The sequence below is a fragment of the Lissotriton vulgaris genome, chromosome 10, assembly GCF_964263255.1.
Source record: "Lissotriton vulgaris chromosome 10, aLisVul1.2, whole genome shotgun sequence".
NCBI classification, from domain to species: Eukaryota; Metazoa; Chordata; class Amphibia; order Caudata; family Salamandridae; genus Lissotriton; species Lissotriton vulgaris.
This window is the reverse complement of record NC_141698.1, coordinates 419,675,927-419,695,563: the sequence shown is the minus strand read 5'-3', so window position 1 is coordinate 419,695,563 and position 19,637 is coordinate 419,675,927. Positions and strand designations below refer to the sequence as shown.

Below are 19,637 nucleotides of genomic sequence, written 5' to 3'. Positions count from 1 at the left end.
CCACTGAGGTAGAAGGGGCTTATATCTATCTTTTCAAGTGAAGGTTCCTGTCATAATAAAGAGTAATGTTTAAGGTTGCACCACATCTGGGTAAGGTGAATCAGTGAGCAATAGCACAATGCTTATGAAGTTGTGCACTTTTCGACCTCCCGATCAACATGAACTGCTGCCATAAGACACTGCTTTAAAATATTTTCTAATCATAGTTTTTTACATATTTCTGATGTATTATTGATATTTATTTAGTGGCTGTGAGTGCTTTTGGGGGGCTTTCCGGTACACACGGGTTACTGGAAATTCTTTGCATTTTTGTACCATTTTATTCTAGACCCAGCATACTATTGAGGTCCAACTGGATGACTAAGGCTTCACCTTTAGCACTTGATGAATACAGGGTAGTGATTTTGAGGAGCCAGTTAATAAGGCCAATGCCCATCTAGCCTTTTACTTCACAAAGACATGAACTACAATGAACTATATGAATCAGATACTGCACTTACATGAAAACAAGCAGGGGCAGGTTTATCAATATGTGACACAGCGCAACGCAGCAAGAAATCTTGCTGTGCTGTGTCAAATGGAGGGGGCAGGAATGTGCCATATCTACTAAGATATGGCTCATTCCGGCTGTCTCTCTGTGCTGGCGTACTAGAGGCTGTGTGGTGCCAGCGCAGGAACTCTTGCACCATGGTGCAATGATGCCTACTTTTAAGACAGGGTTGATTTTGTGCAGGAAGGGGCGACTTTCTGCACAAAAACAATCATCTGAGGCTTTTTCCATGTGCTCCAGAATGCAGCACAAGTAGAAAGAGGAAATAGCTAGGAGAAATAAACATATGTCTCCACACACACTTTGCCTCCACTGGGAAGGCGTAGCATTTTGAGGCAATCCCAGGTTTGCTATTGTTAGTAAATCTAGTAATGTGCCAAAAACCATGGGTGGATGCATGGGAACACCCACATTCCAACCATGGAATGTCTTTCCAGAGCAGAGTAACATAAGGCAGCAGCTTGACCTGCCGTGAGTCACTCCAGATTTAACCTAAGGGCTTGCATAGCCCTTGCATCACCCTACGTGACGCAAGGGCATTGCAAACCCTTAGTAAATGGGTCCTTCATACAAGTCCAAGTTTTACTGGTAGTGAGAACGCAATTGGTAGAACTTTATGCTTTTCCATGCACATTTTCGTCTTTCTGAAAGGAGGTGGAAGATGTACATGGGAAAGGACTTGGAATGGGATCACGTAAATTATTGAAACTGGCAATTCTGGGTAATTAGTGTTATTCCCCATTCTGGCCCCACACTGGCCGGAGCTGAGATGGAGATACTAAATGGATTCAGTAACTCTGGCCATGGCATCCCCCTCGAGTTAGTATTCAATTCAGAATGAGGATCTTAGCGCAGAAATAGTGTTATCATTAGGGTCAAAGGTTGATGTCAGTTTACCAAACTAAAACTAACAATTCCAACTAGCATTTCTGTAGTAAAAAATAAGGCAACTGTTTCAAAATTCTCAGAGATACACTTCAAAGCTAACGTAAAGTAGGTCTTCGGATTTCAACTGCTGTGAGTGAGTTTTGATAGCTAATAATGACATTTTAATGAGGTTTTGTTTTGTATAGATTTAGCTAACATGTACCTGGTATTCCAAATGTCCCACTGCCTTACTCGCAAACCCACCGCCCAAAGAACAAAGTGCCACCCTTCCGTGCAAAGCCAACCAGTATTTTCTAGGCTGCCTGGTAGTATATCTGGTGTCCAGTGATTGGGCCCAGAGCATGGGGAGAGTCACTAAGCCCATGAGTACAGCAGCCGATGGGCACAATATTTGGGGGCAGCAGCTGTTAAGAGTGCCAAACCACATCGGTGTCTCTTGTCGGTTAATAGGCTGCCTGTATCTCGAACCCATCGGTCATGGGCAAGATTTTCTGGAGGTATCTACAGGTTGTATTGTATTTGGAATTTATAGAGCGTGCTGTGACCCTACAGGTATCCTGGCGCTAGAGCACGTGAGATCAGTTAACCTAGAGTGTGATGACGGTTACAGAGAAAAAAGACATTAAACTATGCCCTGGGAAAGAGCCAGGTCTTTAGCTTCTTTCTGAATGGCAGCAGGTCATCCATCTGTCTAAAGTTCGGTTGGGAGTTTATTCCACGCTGAAGCTGCTGCAATGCTAAAAGCTCTTCCACCAAATCTAACTCTTCTAAACCTGGATACTCTCACCAATTTGGCTGAGGAAGAGCGAAGATTGAGTGGGGGAGCATACCATTCAAATCTGCTCTGTAACGGCTTGGGCCCAAAGCCATGTAGAGAATTGAAAACTATGCACATTGATTTGAATTGTACCCTCTGCACGACTGGGAGCCAGTGGAGTTTGGCCAAGGCCTGAGATGATGAGGTCTGGCGAGATCTCATTAGTGTCAGCTTGGCTGCCATTAACTGAATTCTCTGGAGTTTCCCCATCAAATATTTAGGAGACTCCAGCAACAAGGCATTACGATAATCCAATCGGCTGAGGATAGTACTCCTTACTACCAGCGGCCTGGTCTGTTTAGGAAGCAATGGGAGAATTTTTCGTAGCACTCTCATCGGGGCGAAGCAGCACCAACTGTCTGGTTTACTTGAGACTCCAGGCTCAAATTGCAATCAAAGCTGACTTCTAGGTTGTGTACTACCTTTGCCGGGGTCAAGGAAGCTGTCACCGGTAGTGGCCAAAACTCAGTAGGTAATGGATAGGGGACATTCCCCACTGAGCAGCACAGGAAGGAATCAGAGCCTATTGTGTATTTGAAGTTTGGATCACCTCAGTTTGGAACTTTGTCCTGAAGACGTCCCGTGTGAATAGGAACGAAACACGGAGGTTGCTTTTCTTGGATGTGTCTTCCTGTCTTGTCTAGCTACTTGAAGAAGTTTGAATAAAGACAAAAAAGAAATAACAAGGACGTGAAAGTTTTCATTATATACAAAAAGTATTGGTTTTGCTGTCTCATGTATAAGATAAGTGTCTATAAAAGATGTATGAAACATGCTTGAATATTGTATAACTCTATGAGGTTGGATTTTTATATTTCACTGTATTGTGCTCCTCAACTTGTGTAGTTGCATAGATCTGCAGGAAGAGCATAGAATCCCTCAAGAACTTGGGGAATATCTAGAGAGGAAAATAAAGGCTCCTTTGGCACCAGAAAGTCAAAGGAGAAAGCAGGGCCAGCCTTGGCATTGGCTGAAGGTGTTGAGCTTCACCTTTGTGCCTATTGCATCTGCTTCTTCATTGGAATCTCGTCCTTGTGGCAACCTTGCCACACACTTCACTGCAGATTGTTCACTCGTCCTTGCTGTAGCGGTCCAGCACTTCACAAACAGAGGCAGCTATTCCTCTCCATGCAGATCCACAGCAGCCGCATCTCTAGAGACTTCCCAGACTTAATTCCAGTCCAGGTCACAGAGAGAGGCAGTCAGGAAAACTTTCCTTTCTAGATTTTTTGTTATTCTCTGAATTGTACTGGTGGGTAGCACTACTTGACTGTAATGTCATACGCTGGATGAAGTACTGGTCAAAGGACCAAATATTTATCCTTCCAGGCAGTCCAAGCATGGCCAATCAATCTGTCTGCAGATTTCAAATTCTGGAGGGCTCCTCCAGACCTAGAGGTGCAATGACATGATTCCATAACGCCTAGCGCATGGGACACTGGAGCCACTCCTTGACTTGTTTGTACTAGTTTAGGTGAAATAGGTATTTACCTCAGGTAGGAGGCCAGATTGTAAATTATTATAGCAGGAGGAGTGGGAGGAGTCTTTTTATTCTTGCAGGGCATCTACAACTACTTCAAAGGGGCTGGTGGGCTACGTCTCCCACCCACAGAGACAAAAGGTTTGGGGAGTGTGTTGGTCTACATGTACAATAACTTGGCCCTCTACCAATTCAGATGGCATGAGAATTATTATAGATGGTATGAATTAACGTGCTATAAGCGATGTAATATGAAAGAGTATATGCAGTACATGGGCAAGGTGCAAGGTATAATTAATTTAATCTGGCTAGGGAGTTGCTAACACTGTACCGAAGTGCATGAGTTATAGTACGTTTTGGGTGCGAAAATAACTAAGTTAGAACTATAACTTTCAAATTTCTAATATGCGAGTAGTTAAGTTAATTTTGTATAGAAATAATACATTACATTTTTTTAAGTATAATTAATCTTAAATTGTTGGTGGTTTCATATAATATATATATGTTTATTTATATATTCAACTGTGTGTATGTGTGTGTATACACACACACATATAGAGAGAGGAGCGAGCTAAAGAACAAAAGAAAGGAATAATAAGATCCTCTTACATATTCAGAATCTCGTGTGGCTAGACCAGACCTGACAGCAATGTAAATTTCAACTAATGACTTGAGTGGCATACAAAAGGTAAATAATTAAGATCACCCATTCTCCTCTCAGTAGAAGGATAAGCCCCAGTTTTCCTGCTAAGGCGTGGCTAGTCCTGGAGAAGATTTAACTCTGAAAATCTGCACCAACGAAAACAGTAATGATGGCCTTGTATACTTACTGACAGCAAAGACTCCTCTAATTTTGCAGTGAAGTTCTCTGGGGGCAAAATTCCAAGAGCTGGTCTGTTGATGAAGGCACTCTGCAAAACACAATTTAAAGGAAAAACATGCAACTTAAAAATTCCCTTACGAAACAAGGAATTTAAAACTAGCAAAACTGCAGTTAACATACGTTTTTAAAGGTAACAAAGTTGTCCACAGCACATTATATTCTTAGAGTTTTATTTTTGGGACCGCATTGCACACAATAAGTAGCAGAAATGCCTGAGATTCAGTTAACGTTTGTAATTCGGCTAGAACGTTTAACGTAAAGATACAGGACTGAATTTCAGGATCATGAAAAAGACATTACTAACCTGTGAAATTGTGCCCTTAGGATATACATAAGAACGCTTTCATTTTCCAGGAATTAATCTGATCTTGTACATGACTGAAGAATGGATTATGTAAGCTTTCACGGCAGGCGGCTCTTGGGGGTATATTCACAAGAACTTGTGATAACCACCGCAAGAGTGGCGTAACGCAACTTTCAACATCGCAGCCTATCGAGGGAAAATAACCCTGTGTCAACGTAGAATTCAGAACGCAGCGGTAGCATGCAATAGACACCAGTTAACGTGTCAAATGTCTGCGTGAAAATCAACGCCACGCCGCAAAAATGCGATACGGCAACGCCAAAAAACATAAGATGAGGTCAACCGCTGTACAAAAAGTACTGAAAACCAGCCACAGGCCTCAAAATCCCACACGTCTAATGGTACAATGCACCATAAAAACCATCGAAAAAAACACACCAGAAACAAGCCAAAGCATGTAGCAACATGGATGCACCCTGACCCAGCACAGAGGCCAACTCGAACCCCGCAACACCCATAGACTACCAGCAAGGAACAACGGGGTCAAGGAAGGTCAAGGAGAAGAGGGAGAGGAAGACGGGGTGCAGACCACTGGAAAACAAGACCAGCGTCACGGAGGTGACGGAACACTACCAGCAGCTGACCCACTAGCAGACCACCTGGAATGCAGTCGGAGTGCAGAGGAGGCCAATAGGTGCGGGCATGACGTGACAACCTAAATCAGGCACAAACCTGCTGCCAACAGGAATGCAGCAATGGCCACAGGAGATGGCAGTCCAGCGCCACAGGAGGAGCTGGAGGAAACCCAGGCCACAGTCATCAGTGTGGAGACGGTGCAAGGAGAAGGGAGTACGGACACAGCTCGGAGAACCTGACACAACATCAACAGGGAGTGCAACGAACAGGGACTGGGAGGACGGGTGGAGGTGGGCACAATGGCATGCATGCACAACGAAGTGTAGCACCCACAATCACCCAGGATCATGTCCCAGATCCCCTCTTGGCACCCTGCAGCACACACACATAGCAAGAACAGCACACCCACATTGACGACAACGTGGCACACTGCGCATAGCCGACACTGCAGAATAGAGGACACAACTGGCTCCGCACTTGCACAGAAACATGCCCACTACATCTGACAGAGCCGGAAACTATGAAATGGAAATGTACGCATACGACCTCACATTCGTAATGTAGTCCAAATGTGCACTGTCCCGCAATAGAATCCAGCACCCCCCAAACAGTCACAATGTACATTGCGTTACCATCTGCATGCAAACCAGCACATTGCGCCAACATACATGTCAACAAAAATGCATCTCCCCTTCACATCATCGCAGAGGGGCACACAGCACCTTCAGCAGAGCACAGAATACAACACATCTGTGATGCCGGAGAGGATCTCCACACAGTTGACACCGACGCCCTACAACAGCCCATGGATATCCCACGCAACCCCCCACCAGGACCCGGCCAGACAACATACTCAGAGGAGAACACTGAGCCTGCAACAGACCACACAGCAAGAAGCACCCGCAAGCACAGCTGGCGCACAACACTTCAACCACCCACAGCACCCCAATACCATGTGTCAGCATGCCAAAAGGAGGTGGCCCAACAGGTGTTGGTGGGTGCCGAACCCATGGAATGCAAACTAGGACACATACATAGGTGACTATCACCCTTCATGGCCCACCCACACCCCACTAAGGAGACCCACTAGGCCATAGAGACACATACAGATGCACATTCACAGTACAGAACCACGCCCAGGGGCGCTCAAATAGCAGTCACACACTCATGTTGGCTCTGCGTAGGACGGCCCTGGCCACTCCCCATACGAATCGAGTGGGTGACTACACAGCTACCGGTCCAAGCTCCAACCCGCTGCCTGCGGTGACATGTCTGCATCCGATGTACACAGCACAATGTAATGTTGTAGGGCCCAGGGCCCTCATGCATACAACAAGACCACAGGGACACATGCATATGTCATGTTGAAGTGGCTACAGGCATATGCGCCCGGCCCCTTTATTGGCAGGGCCACAGGTACAGTGACACCTGTGCTGGATGTGTGTGGGGTGAGTGTAAGCCATTCCGCACAGAATGTCTGGTGCTGGCAACCACTTGAACATTGGACACCAGTGCAACGGAAACAGAAAACACATGCATAACAGAGTCAACAGCTGAACAACATGGAGTGAGCCGGAGAAAGTCCAGAGGACACCCCACATGCAAAAAGAAGTGTCTGTGAGTCGCAGTGCACTGGGGTTGGGACACTACAGATGAGTGCGCTCATTTGAACAAAAAGTCTTGGATTGTGTCCCTTCGATATATTCCTGATGCAGATGCAGTGGGGTGTGTTGGACTTGCATCATCTTCCCCATCAACGTCTCTGGGCCCCCACACTGTTTGAGGTGACATAGTTCCGCAACCGCTCCACAGGACAAAACACAATCCGCAACGGACAATGACCTGCGGTGCACTAAGATACTGGCACCTAGAGTGCTGAGCAGGGTATCAGGCCGATGATGGTATCCATAAGAAGGTCTGAGCAACTCCGCAAGTCTGTCAGGACCACCGTTTCGGCTCTGGCAGATAGCGGTTGGGGGTGGTCCTTGCGGTGTTGGCGTGTGCCTCCTGCGGTGATGCGACTTCCAGGTCGGTCAGGACTCACTTTGGTGTGTGAACCCTGGTAGGACGCATTTGGGCCCGGAAGCTGCATACAGCGCAAGACCACAGAGAAATGCTGTGCATCTAATCCCTTCCTGAGGCGGAAGCCGGGAGGTAGTTTTATTTGTTTGAGTCTTCTTATTTTCTGCACCTCTTTAAACTCACTGTACCCTCAGCTTTTAATATCACTTGCACTCAGCTTGACCACGAAGCTTTGCAGCACTGTTCAATTAATTTGTATGACCTTGTGTGATTTACCCAGCTTGACTAAATAAGTGGTGGTAATTATCCCCCTGCCCCCGCTTGACTCAATAAGCGCTACCGACTCTTCCTTGCCACTCGGAACAACTTCAGCCGACTTGGGCGCTGAGACAGCCGAGTCCCGGGCAGGTTGAATCTACTTTGGCGGCCATCTTTGTTTGGGGCAGCGTTTACACGCTCTCTATTGGCCACTATAAAAGAATATCTAAGACCAGGCTCTCTAATTCGCTGTGCATCTAATCCCCTCCTGAAGCGGAAGCCGGGAGGTAGTTGTTTTATTTGTTTGAGTCTTCTTATTTTCTGCACCTTTTTAAACTAGCTGTACCCTCAGCTTTTAATATCACTTGCACTCAGCTTGACCACGAAGCTTTGCAGCACTGTTCAAATAATTTGTATGACCTTGTGTGATTTACCCAGCTTGACTAAATAAGTGGTGGTAATTATCCCCCTGCCCCCCGCTTGACTTAAGAAGCGCTACCGACTCTTCCTTGCCACTCGGACCAACTTCAGCCGACTTGGGCGCTGAAACAGCCGAGTCCCGGGCAGGTTGAATCTACTTTGGCGGCCATATTTGTTTGGGGCAGCGTTTACATGCTCTCTATTGGCCACTTTAAAAACGGAAGGTCATGCCTCCACGCAGAGGACGCGGTCAGCGGACGAGCCGGAGCTGCGCCGGAGTCGTGCCAGAGTCCTGCCCGTCTGTGCCCGTCCGCGACCAGGAAGCGGCCGCAGACGTAAGTACTGTTACATCTTGCGATTCCCCATCCCCCATCTCCTACGATAGTGCAACGCTTAAGAATCTCAAACCCAATCATTGTACCTCGGCACCTATTTCACCTCAGGATCTCACCCCTCACCTACCTTTTACATCTTGCAGCCCAGGACAGTCTAATAACGATTCAAGGCACGACTGTTTCATTTCTCGGACCATGGCATTCATTCCCTCCATTACAAACACTTTATTAATAAAATCTGGTATGATTAACTGTCGCTCTTTAGCAAAACACTCTCTCGACATTGCCCAAACTCTGGAAGAGAAAAAGTGGGATCTCCTATTCTTAACCGAGACCTGGTTAGGGGACGAAACTAATCCTGCTATACACTTAGCCATACCGTCCGGCTACAGTATACTGTGCGCTAACAGACAGGGCTCGCGCCCTGGAGGTGGAGTTGCCATAATATATAGATCTCATTGGACTATCTCCTCCTTCCCTTACAAGCAATTGTAACGCATTGAAGCACTCCCCTTTTGTATTAAAATAGCAGCCAGTTTGACCTTTTCTGGCCTTTTGGTTTACCGCCCCCCTAACTCTAAAACATCCCATTTACCAGTTTTCTTAGACTATGTTCTGCAAGCAACATCGCGTTATGCAAATTTTACCCTCCTCGGGGATTTCAACCTTTATGTTGATAATCCCTCGGAACCCATCACATCCAACTTTCTATCCACCTTATCAGATGGAAGGCTAAACCAACTTATTAGCAGTCCAACACATAAGGCCGGTCATACTCTTGACTTGATCTGTACCAACCTGGATGGACTATCCATAAGTGAACCCCTCCCGGTGATTTGTGCCGATCAATTTTTTATTCCATTCTCATTTTCTCTGCACCATGAAGACCGTCACATACGTCTGGCTAAATTACAAGGTAGAAACTGGAGTAAGATTTCCCTTGATAGTCTAGCCGCCCATCTTTCCCCTATCCATCTTTCGGATACGGTCCCTAACTTAGACGACAGACTGACCAACTTCAACGGCTGTATCTCTTCCACCATTGACCTCCTCGCCCCTATCACGCCCATTAAAACCTATTGCTCCGCTCCATCTGCCCCTTGGTACTCCGATGAGCTCCGAAAATGCAAATTGGCATGTAAGCTCCTTGAGAGACGTTGGAGAATAACTTATTTTCCCGACCGCAAGCTCCTCTATAAATCGGCCCTAAAAGAATATAGGAAAAAAATAATTGAACACAAAAGAATCTTTCTGGAAGAAAATATTTACAGTGCACAGGGATCATCCAGGGAAATATTTAACACAGTCAGAACCTTCACTGACCCCTTGGCTCTCAAACGACCTCCTCTGGTGTCTCAGACACTATGCAATAGTCTCTCCGATTTTTTCGAAAATAAAATTGCCACCATATAGAACTCCTTCCCTAGCAATAGTAATCCAGACAATCGTGTAACCAATACTGTACGTTCTCCAACTTTAAAGAGATTACCTTGGATCAATCCCTTAAAGAACTTTTAAAATGCAAATCCGGTTCTCCTCTTGATCCCTGGCCTGCTAAGCAATACAAATCCCTGGCACCTATTCTTAACCCCATTTTGAATGGGATATGGAATGATTCTTTGCATACGGGTGTCTTCGCAGACTCATGGAAGCATGCTTGGTTAGTTCCCATATTGAAGAAAGCTAATGCCGACCCCAACTACAGGCCTATCTCTCTATTACCAGCTCCTGCCAAAGTGCTCGAAAAACTCGTTCAGCAACAACTAGCAGGTTTTTTAGAAACATATGGTGCTTTTCACGACTCTCAGCACGGTTTTAGACTAGGGTATAGCATTGAGTCAGCACTAATCGAGATGGCCGATGCCGTACGCTGGTGGATGGACGAGGGATCAAGGGCGGTGTTGGTGCTGCTTGACTTGTCGGCAGCATTCAACACCGTTACCCACCCCCTCCTCCTAGACTGCCTACAATCCAAAGGCATCCAGGGTACGGCCTTACAATGGATTGCATCTTTCTTGTCCAACCGGACGCAGGCAGTGTTTACCCCCCCTATACCTCGGACAGTCGTCCACTTCGGTGGGGAGTCCCCCAGGGCTCCTCACTGAGCCCCCTCTTATTTAATGTTTATTTTTCACCCCTTGCTGCAATCATCGCCCACACTGGAATAAAGGCCACTTCCTATGCAGATGATATTCAACTCTTATTTTCGTTCAATAGTACCACCCAATCCACCTTTGACCCACTAAAAAACTGCCTGCGTACCATTGCCCAATGGATGGACAATAATTTCCTCTGGCTTAACGCGGGGGAAATGGAGGTACTATTCTTTCACCAGTCGTCCCCATTTGATCCCAACATTTGGTGGCCTCTTGATCTGAGTGCCCCTCCCCAGCCTAAAGAATCGGTGAAAAATGTAGGGGTTAGATGGGATTCTAACCTATCATTCCAACAACAAGTACATACGGTCTCTCCTGCATGCTTTGCCAAGATAAGGATGGTGAAAAAGTTCATCAATTTCTTACCCAACAACACCAGGAAGACTATAGTCCAGGTGCTGATCACCTCGCATCTGGACTACGCCAATGGCCTATACACCGGACTGTCTGTAGGTCTATGCCATCGTCTCCAGACAGTCCAGAATGCTGCAGTACGGCTGGTCAGTGGCATTCCCCTACGTGAGCACATCTCGCCCCACCGCCGTAGACTACATTGGCTGCCCATACAAAAAAGGGCAGGATTCAAAGCATTAGTACTGGCCCATCGTGCAATGAGGGATAAGGGCTCTGCCTACCTTTCCACCTGCCTCTCCCCCTACAGTAATACCAGGTTCCTTCGTTCTTCTTCAAAAAACCTTCTCACCACTCCCAGATTCAAAAAAACCCGCTCAGGCGGAAAAACTTTTCAAGTATGTGACTCTGCCCTTTGGAACAAGCTACCAATCTCCATCCGGATGATCCAGAGAGAACTCCCCTTTCGGAAAGCCTTAAAAACGTTCCTGTTCTGCTAACCCTCTCTCTAAAAAAACATCTAACTCAGCTTAAGATCGCACAGGAGCGCCGGGACACCCCGTTGGGGTAGCTGTGCCCTATACAAAACACACTAAATAAATAAATAAATGGCATTGATGACCCCAAGGCCAATGCTTCAGGGGCCATCCAATATCTCAGAAGAAAGGGTCCCGGACCGGACCAGCACATAGTTAGTGGCCGCTGATGCACTGCGGCCGGCACAGGCACCCAGCTACGGGACGGTGACTTGCGGTGCAGTCAGATGGGCCATGCGACCTGAGCGGGTCCCGATCAATGTTCGAGGTTATGTTGCGGAGTGTTGCGGGAGACAGTGGAAGGTGTCCTCCAGGGCATGTTGTGGAAGGTTTGATTTTATCCAGAAGCAGCAAATTGTGGGGTGGAAAGCGCAAGCCTAGTTTTTACCACCAATTCAGTATCAGCTACGTGAGGATGAAAACTAGCCCCTAGTCCATAGACTCAGACGCCACCAATGTACGACCAGTGAGTGTCCATAAATGTTGGAGAACAGACTTAGTGGCTGTGATGATGCGGGTACACTGATATGAACTCTGCCATTGCTAAATCATGATTCTGTGACCTACTGGACCGCAGTGTAGGCAGGAGGCAGCGGTCAGCACGGGCCATTAACCGAGTGTCGCCGGCATAGGTTGGTGGCCCCACTGGCGTGCGTAGGTCAGTTTTAGTGGCACCACGTGTTCGGTCACCTCCGTGACTGTGACCCGGCTTTCGTCCGGACTGAGCTGCATCTTCCTCTTACTCCTCTACATGCAACCACGGTGCTGGATGTGAGACCTACTGGTCCACAGGGTAGTCCTGGTCCCTCATCAACGTGTCGTCGGCTGGCGATGAATAGGGTTTGTGTCAGTACTTGTCACCGGCTGGCATTGAACAGGGTTTGTGGCAGCACGTGTCGTCGGCTGGTGCTGAACAGGGTTTGTGACCCCACGTGTCGCAAGATGCCCATATGGAACTATGCCTCACGGTTTGAGGTGGGAGGACGGGGGTGGGGGGGATCTGGTGCTGTAGCCGCTGGCCCGGATTTGGGGTCACTGCCATTCAAGACCAAGGACACAGTTTCACATATGAGACCTACTGGGCCGCAGAGGACGCCGGTGGAGTATGTGAATGAGGAAGGAGTAATGTGAGCCAGCATTGGGGGGCCAGCGATGGTCTGAGAGGCTGGCAGGGTCGCGGGCCTCAGTCTTGGAGCTTACACTGGCAAGTGGTGGGCCCTCCTTGACACACACCGGTAACGGCAGGTGAGCAGTGTGGCCTGGCTGCGCAGGGGCGGGCCTGATGGGTTGTGGTCCAGTGGGCCGGGGTACGGCAGGCGCACAGGATCGCAGCCAACTCCGCTAACGAGGATGGCATCGGCCTCATGGCGGGGTGGGAGGCGCCGCCCTGGCAGAGACGTTGGCCTTTCCGGAAGAGGACTGCGCCCAGGGCTACATGCTTTTTATTCACACCCCTACGCTGGCCTGGCGTAGGCCGGGCCATCCCACTCTGCTCACGCTTACGAGGAGTAACAGGCAACATTTCCGAGAGGACCCCCACTAGCTGGGGTGACATGGTTGCGTCCACTGCACACTACACTCCATATGCCAGAGGTGTAGGTCGCCGTGGATATGGGTGTGTTCTGATTACTGCAGTCTGTCCAGCACATCGCCGCCACTCTTGCGTTGTGTATGTCCCTTAGTTTCTTACAAGCATAACTAGACTGTCGTTCCATTTGAGGACTTAACAGCACTCTTCAGGTCAGAGTCACCTGACTATTCAAACAGCAGCCAGCGCTCAGAATCCAGACACCACCCTATCTGCTATGTTCTTCGGCGTTTGAATCAATTGTAGTGTAGTTCCTATTTTCCCAATAGGCTCTGCGCATTGGAATAACATAAACAGCAGTGTTTACGTAGGACTGAGGTCATCTAGGTCTGTACTGACTATGTTAAACTTAATTTAGGTTTGCGCCAGATAGCTCAGAGGTCACTGGAAACTTCCTTGAATGAATAGGGAGGGATGAACTTCCCTGGCTCAGCCAAGAAGGGATTCAGTTTCCGACAACCGCATAAACATGACAACTTTGCTCCCTCAGAATAAGAGTGTATCTCTAGAGTCGTGTGAAAACAATAGGCAGCTATTTCACTCAGTCAGCAGTGCATACTTAGTTTCACCAGAATGCAGAGAAGTAGAGAGACGGGCGTTTTCAATAAAAGGTGTTATTTATTGAGCCGTCTTCTTCCTCATGCAAGAGAAATGAATTGCCACAATTGCAATACTTAAAGTAAAGTAAAGTGCGTACAGTAAAAGTAGTATTATGAAATAATACTGTAAAAGCATGGATATGGCTTCTTAGCCATATGATACTTTAAAATGGATAAAATATATACATACACAAATACATTGACTAACGTACTCAACTGGTGCTTCTAACTAAGCCTACCCCGGTGTACCTGACCTAAGCCTAATACATGGGAAGGGATGAATAAGTAGCAGTTCAAGTTAAGTTGGTTAAGATAGTTTTGCCAAGAATCTGCATCAAGAATTCTCTCAAGGGTTTAGTCAGCTCCGTAACTTGGTAATAGAATGTGGGAGGTCTGGTATCTCTTTCCTCAGGACTCGATATCCCAGCCACCCGCAAGAGTAGGCTGGAAACACCGGAGCTGGACTTTCTCGGCTGGAGAAAAAGACAGCGTCTCTCTCAGTCCGTCAAACAGGAGGGGCGGCTTCAGTGGGCTCTTGCATCAGCTGGGCTCTCGGGCAAGTAGATGGCCGCTCTGCTCCAAACCACAGTGTGTTTGCTTAAGGCAACTGTTGGTATTTTATACCTGGAAGGTGCAGTGTTTGACGTAAGGTTGGACATAAGACGTCACTAAGAACTAACAGTTCTTTCTGGACTTCAGGAGTTCTTGTTCAAATCAAAACAAAAGCAGGGGGGGGATTTTCCCGGGCTGCTGGAGGCTTGGTTTGTTTAAAGAACGCGTTGTGCTTTCTAGGAGTCGATGGGAGTAGCCGTGCTGTGCTTTTGACTGCATGGGCTATTACTGAATATGGATCTGATTCTTATGCCTTTATCGGGGATATTATTGATTATAACCTCACAAGGGCATAAATCGGGAATATTGAATTAGGGTCCTAGATATAAACACGACACCCACTCCACGGATTGACGTCCATCATTACTAAAAACTAAGCAATAGTAAACATTCAACGATGTATGTGTGTTTTCCGACCCACCCCAAAATACATATTTCGCATTTGAAATGGTATAAGGTAAATACACTAAAATTAGTGTTGGTACTGTACGCTTTTCAAGCAGTGTCATCATTCAGATAAATGCATATATATATATCAGCTGAATGAATTGCGAAAATTACACATGAAAAGGCTCTAAATACAGAAAAGAAGGTCGAGACCATTTCATCACATATTTATACAAATTGCTGTATATGTGCTAGAGGCTGAGGTAAAATATTGTCTCTAGTATCCTAAAATAGAAGCTCTGTTCTCTAAGAATAGTTCTACTTTAAGCAGAGTACCATGTGCCAATTAAAAGTAAATATTTTGGAAACTGAACAAAAATAATTTCGCTTTCAGGGGAAAAAATTGTTACAAATATTTTTTGTAGTTTTGTTTTTCAAAAACTGAAGGCCGAATTCAGAGTTGAGGGAACGCTGTGTGCTCATTGTTTTTATTAAGAGTTATTCTCGTTGACTGGAGAGAACATTATTTCAGACAGACCCGCAAAAAATTGGTCTACAACGTCAGGTGAAAGTTCGACCAAGTTCGAAAAGGCTGCAACTGTGCAGTTCTCTGCGTGATTGCTATCATCGATGTTTGGATCAGCAATGCTCACAGAAGGCTGTACCTGTTTGGTGATGCTTTCCTCTCGTACCTCACCGCCACCTATTCATAGTGGTGAAGTCTCAACGAATGCAGTCATCAGAATCGGTAGCCGCTGGGGACAACACGATGCATGAGTCGTTGCAGGACCTAGCAAAGTATCGATATCCATTGGTACTGCTGATTGTAGTTTAAGACAGATGTCCAACACGCATTCTTCTCCGCATAGCAGACATCGAAGCACAGGTATGATGCAATCTAGACAGATTGGTCTGAATGAAAGAAACCAGGTTGTACTCAGATCTCTTAGCCGGGCCAATCCGAGGACCTTAGTGATACGGTCTCGGTATCGTATTGCTAGGATCGTTTCTTCCATCGTTGCTAGAGTCTTGTCTGTGGATCTGCTTGCCATATCGGTGCAGAAGGAACAAAAATAAAATTCCTGCCACAAGTCCCAAGATTAAGGGTAGGCCACCGAAAACAGAATAGAGAAAATTCGGGATGATGCCCAGAACTGTTTCAAAGGGTGCTAACAGTCCCGAAAAAAATTGTATTAAATACATGTGCGATGCCACTGGTATCAGACATGTTTAAGATTTGGCTTAATATTTCTACGAAATGCACGGGGCAATTTTTCGATAAAAGGGAATGTATCTCTGCTGATGTCCTTGCCACTTGCAGATCATACATTTCTTTGGATGACGTTAAAGGCACATTTGTCTGTAAAAGAATAGACTTCAATCTGATTAAAGTATCAATTCGAATAGAAGAGATATTCAACCGAGGCCATAATGCAGCCCCGATATCTGGATTGCTGTGTGGATACAATACTTGCATACAGCAAACGGCCCTGGAAGTTACAGTTGTCAGATAGGCTTTTCCAGGCAGCATGCCACATCAGCTGTGGTCACTTATTAAAACGTAACTGCCGTTAGAAAGTGGTCTAAAAAATTGCTCTATCCGTTTTGCAGGCGTGCCATGCAGGTGATATGAAAGGTTATTTGAAGACCCTTTGCAGGCTCCATGCAAATTAATACCTTGACACAGAAGTGTACCGCTTAGTGATTTTTTACAATTATTACCACTAAGAAATACCTCCTTGTTCCTTTCACTATAACATCTGTGTGTATAAGGTAAATCCTAGGTTGATTTGATGTATTCTGTACCCAACCTTTCATATTGGCCTACAGGTATATACTCGTGACAGTATTTAAACTGGAAAGTTGTTATCGGAATTGTAATCGTTCCATGTATTATCCATTCAATGACAGGTCTCTCTGACATTGTCAATGGTAATCTCTTGAGTTTTTCAATGCTCAGAATCGTATAGTCTGCTCCTTTTTATGCCAAACTGATTTGTTTATCAGTAAGGTTAAAGATACCGAATAATGACGTAGTGTTGATTAAACGCCATGGTACGTAGCCTGAACGCGGATTTTGCAACGTCCAACCAAGCTGTACAATAGAACGTAATTGAGACTGACCATGTTGTAACATTAGTAAGTCCTGCTCGATTAAATCAAAAGCAGATTATACAATGCTGTCCAGAGAATATATTCTGGAGGACAGATTCGTTAACCCATTGTCCACAACAGAAAGTGATTTTTCCAAATTTATACGATCAATTTCTCGTATTTTTTCCTGTTTCAATTTGCATTACTTTCCATGCTTCGTTGTACGCAGCGTATATACCGTCCGCTATGAAATGTTTTTGACGCTGTTTGCGTGGTCCCATTATGAAATCACGCAAGTCTGCACCGTCTTTAAGTAAAGTCAAGTGTTGCTTAATTTCAGCAAGTGTGGATTTGTCTAGCCACTCAAGGCAAAGTTTCCCTACACTGTATTTTGTAACTATCCCTGGATGTTGTCTCTGGGAGTATCTAGGGTCTGGTCTGGCCATTTTGAACCCCTGTGTTTTGTTCAGGAATCTATCTTGACAGTTATTCGTGTCTGTTGGCCAGATCAACCACTTTTTCCAATCTGGATGTGTTCTGTTTTGGTGTAAAATATGGGATACGTCTATCTCCACATCTACAGTGCTGTCACTATCAGTCATGGGTTTCGGAATAGACGGTGTATTTAAGTCTTTTATCTTAGCTAGGCCAAGACAAGTAGTTTGCTGAATTGTGTCATTCAAGAATATCATTTGTTCTGGGATCATGCAGGCCCTAAATAATGCTTCTAGGCCTTGTACTTGCCAATCTTCGGAACCCCAGATCGTTTTTGTTTCAATTGTGTTTTTCCAAATTTCGAAACCAAATGTAGACATTTTGTCATAACATTTTTCAGAATAAATCATTTTAGTATTTGTCAACATTGTTTTCATTCCTGTTCTACTTAACATTTTAAAATAAAACGTTTCTGGATCACTGTTATTAAACCCTGAGAAGTACTGGAATTTCTCATAAAATGTTTTCGAACTGCCTTTTGGTGGAGTTGGACAGTGTTCCCACTGGTTATAAGATAAAACATTTCTAGGCTGAGCAGTTTTATGCAAATAGTGATCACCATAATGGTTATAACAGTATAACTCTTCATAATTCGATGAACCCTGTAAGTAATCATGTTCTGTAAATTTTGCCGACATTACTAAATCTGACATCATATTATTAATGTTTTCAAAGTCCCAATCATCAGAAAATGTACTTGGAGTCACAAAGTCACTTAATGAAACCTTGAACTGATGTAGATATTTCAAGAGTTCAACCGGGCCAAAAATGTCATAATCAGTCCTGTCCCATGCTACCCCACCGGGTATTGGATTGGCTGAGATGTTTACTGATGTCAGTTCTCTTTTCTCGATGTGGGAAGATGTGTGAGGCTTTAGGGCCAAGCTGATGTTCTGACTTGCTGTGTCCATTGTACTATATTTTCCCTCAATGAATTTTCCCAAACATAGAACCATGATGAGCCAAAGCAGGAGAGTAAGTACACCTAACACAATCCAAAATTCATATGTTTCTTTTAGATGGTGAGAAAGTTCAATTACTTTATCTTTGAAAGTTTTTGTTAGAGGCGTTTCTTCATGCTCGCTTGGATCTTCAGAGAAGTCGTCGAAATTGATGAAGTAGCCAGATGCAGTTCTGTCAATTTTTGGAATTTTTTCCGGATTTTCATTTGCTTTTGCATTTTTCTTTGTTTCATTAGCATAGTCAGGGGCTACATCATTGTAGACTGGTGTTTCGTGACGAACTGTTGTAATTTGGGTTTCAATAGGCGCTAGTTCCGGGGTCTCCAACCGGTCGATCGCGAGCTACCGGTAGCTCGCGGAGACCCCGGGAGTAGCTCGCCTGGCCCTTGCTCTGATTGGAGATCTGTGGATGGGGCGGGCCGGGCGAAGCGGATGACCCGATGACGCTCCTCCGATGACGCTCCTCTCCGGGAGCTGCAGACTCCTCTCGTGAGAGTCTGACGTCATCGCCAATAGAAAACGCGCGCTGCCATCGCACTCTCTGCCACTGTGCTACGGGTGCCAGCGCGGAGCTGTAGACGAGAGTGACTTCCACCGCCAGAAGCCGCCACTGCTGCAGGTAAGCTCGCTCTTTTCGTGCCTCTTCCCCCCCTCCTCACATCTGGCGCCCCTCTGACCCCCGCCCGCTGAACACGCTCCGGCTGCTCTCCTGCCTCGCTCCCTCTCTTCCCAGCAGATAGACCCCCTCCCTCTGACCCCCGCTCGGGCTGCTACCCTGCCTCGCCAGACCCCCTCCCGCTGACCCCCGCTCGGGCTGCTCTCCTGCCTCGCCAGACTCCCTCCCCCTGACCCCCGCTCAGGTCTCCTGCCTCGCCAGACCCCCTCCCGCTGACCCCCGCTCAGGTCTCCTGCCTCGCCAGACCCCCTCCCCCTGACCCCCGCTCAGGTCTCCTGCCTCGCCAGACCCCCTCCCCCTGACCCCCGCTCAGGTCTCCTGCCTCGCCAGACCCCCTCCCCCTGACCCCCGCTCAGGTCTCCTGCCTCGCCAGACCCCCTCCCTCTGACCCCCTCCGCACCTCTGGGCTGAAGAGCATGTCGTAGGTGGGACACCACAAGATATTGAGGCAAGCAGTATGTATGGTGAACAGAGCTAACAAGCCATTTTCCCTAGCCCAGCAGTAACGTGAGTCCTAGCCACCTCCTGCGCAGATTTGTATACCTTCTTGTGCACAAGAACATTTGACTTGTGGTTGCAACAGTTTGT

The 19,637-nt window shown here is 46.4% G+C and overlaps 1 protein-coding gene across 4 annotated transcripts in view; it reads right to left on the bottom strand.

Annotated features, from left to right (window-relative positions):
* The window catches only part of ABAT (4-aminobutyrate aminotransferase), a 712,333-nt gene that overhangs the window by 127,524 nt on the left and 565,172 nt on the right, over positions 1-19,637 (bottom strand). For all 4 annotated transcript variants that reach the window (XM_086941270.1, XM_086941269.1, XM_086941268.1 and 1 more), the window contains exon 7: positions 4,566-4,646. In XM_086941270.1, coding sequence (XP_086797396.1) covers positions 4,566-4,646 — 81 coding nt within the window. The remainder of the gene's footprint in view (positions 1-4,565; positions 4,647-19,637) is intronic.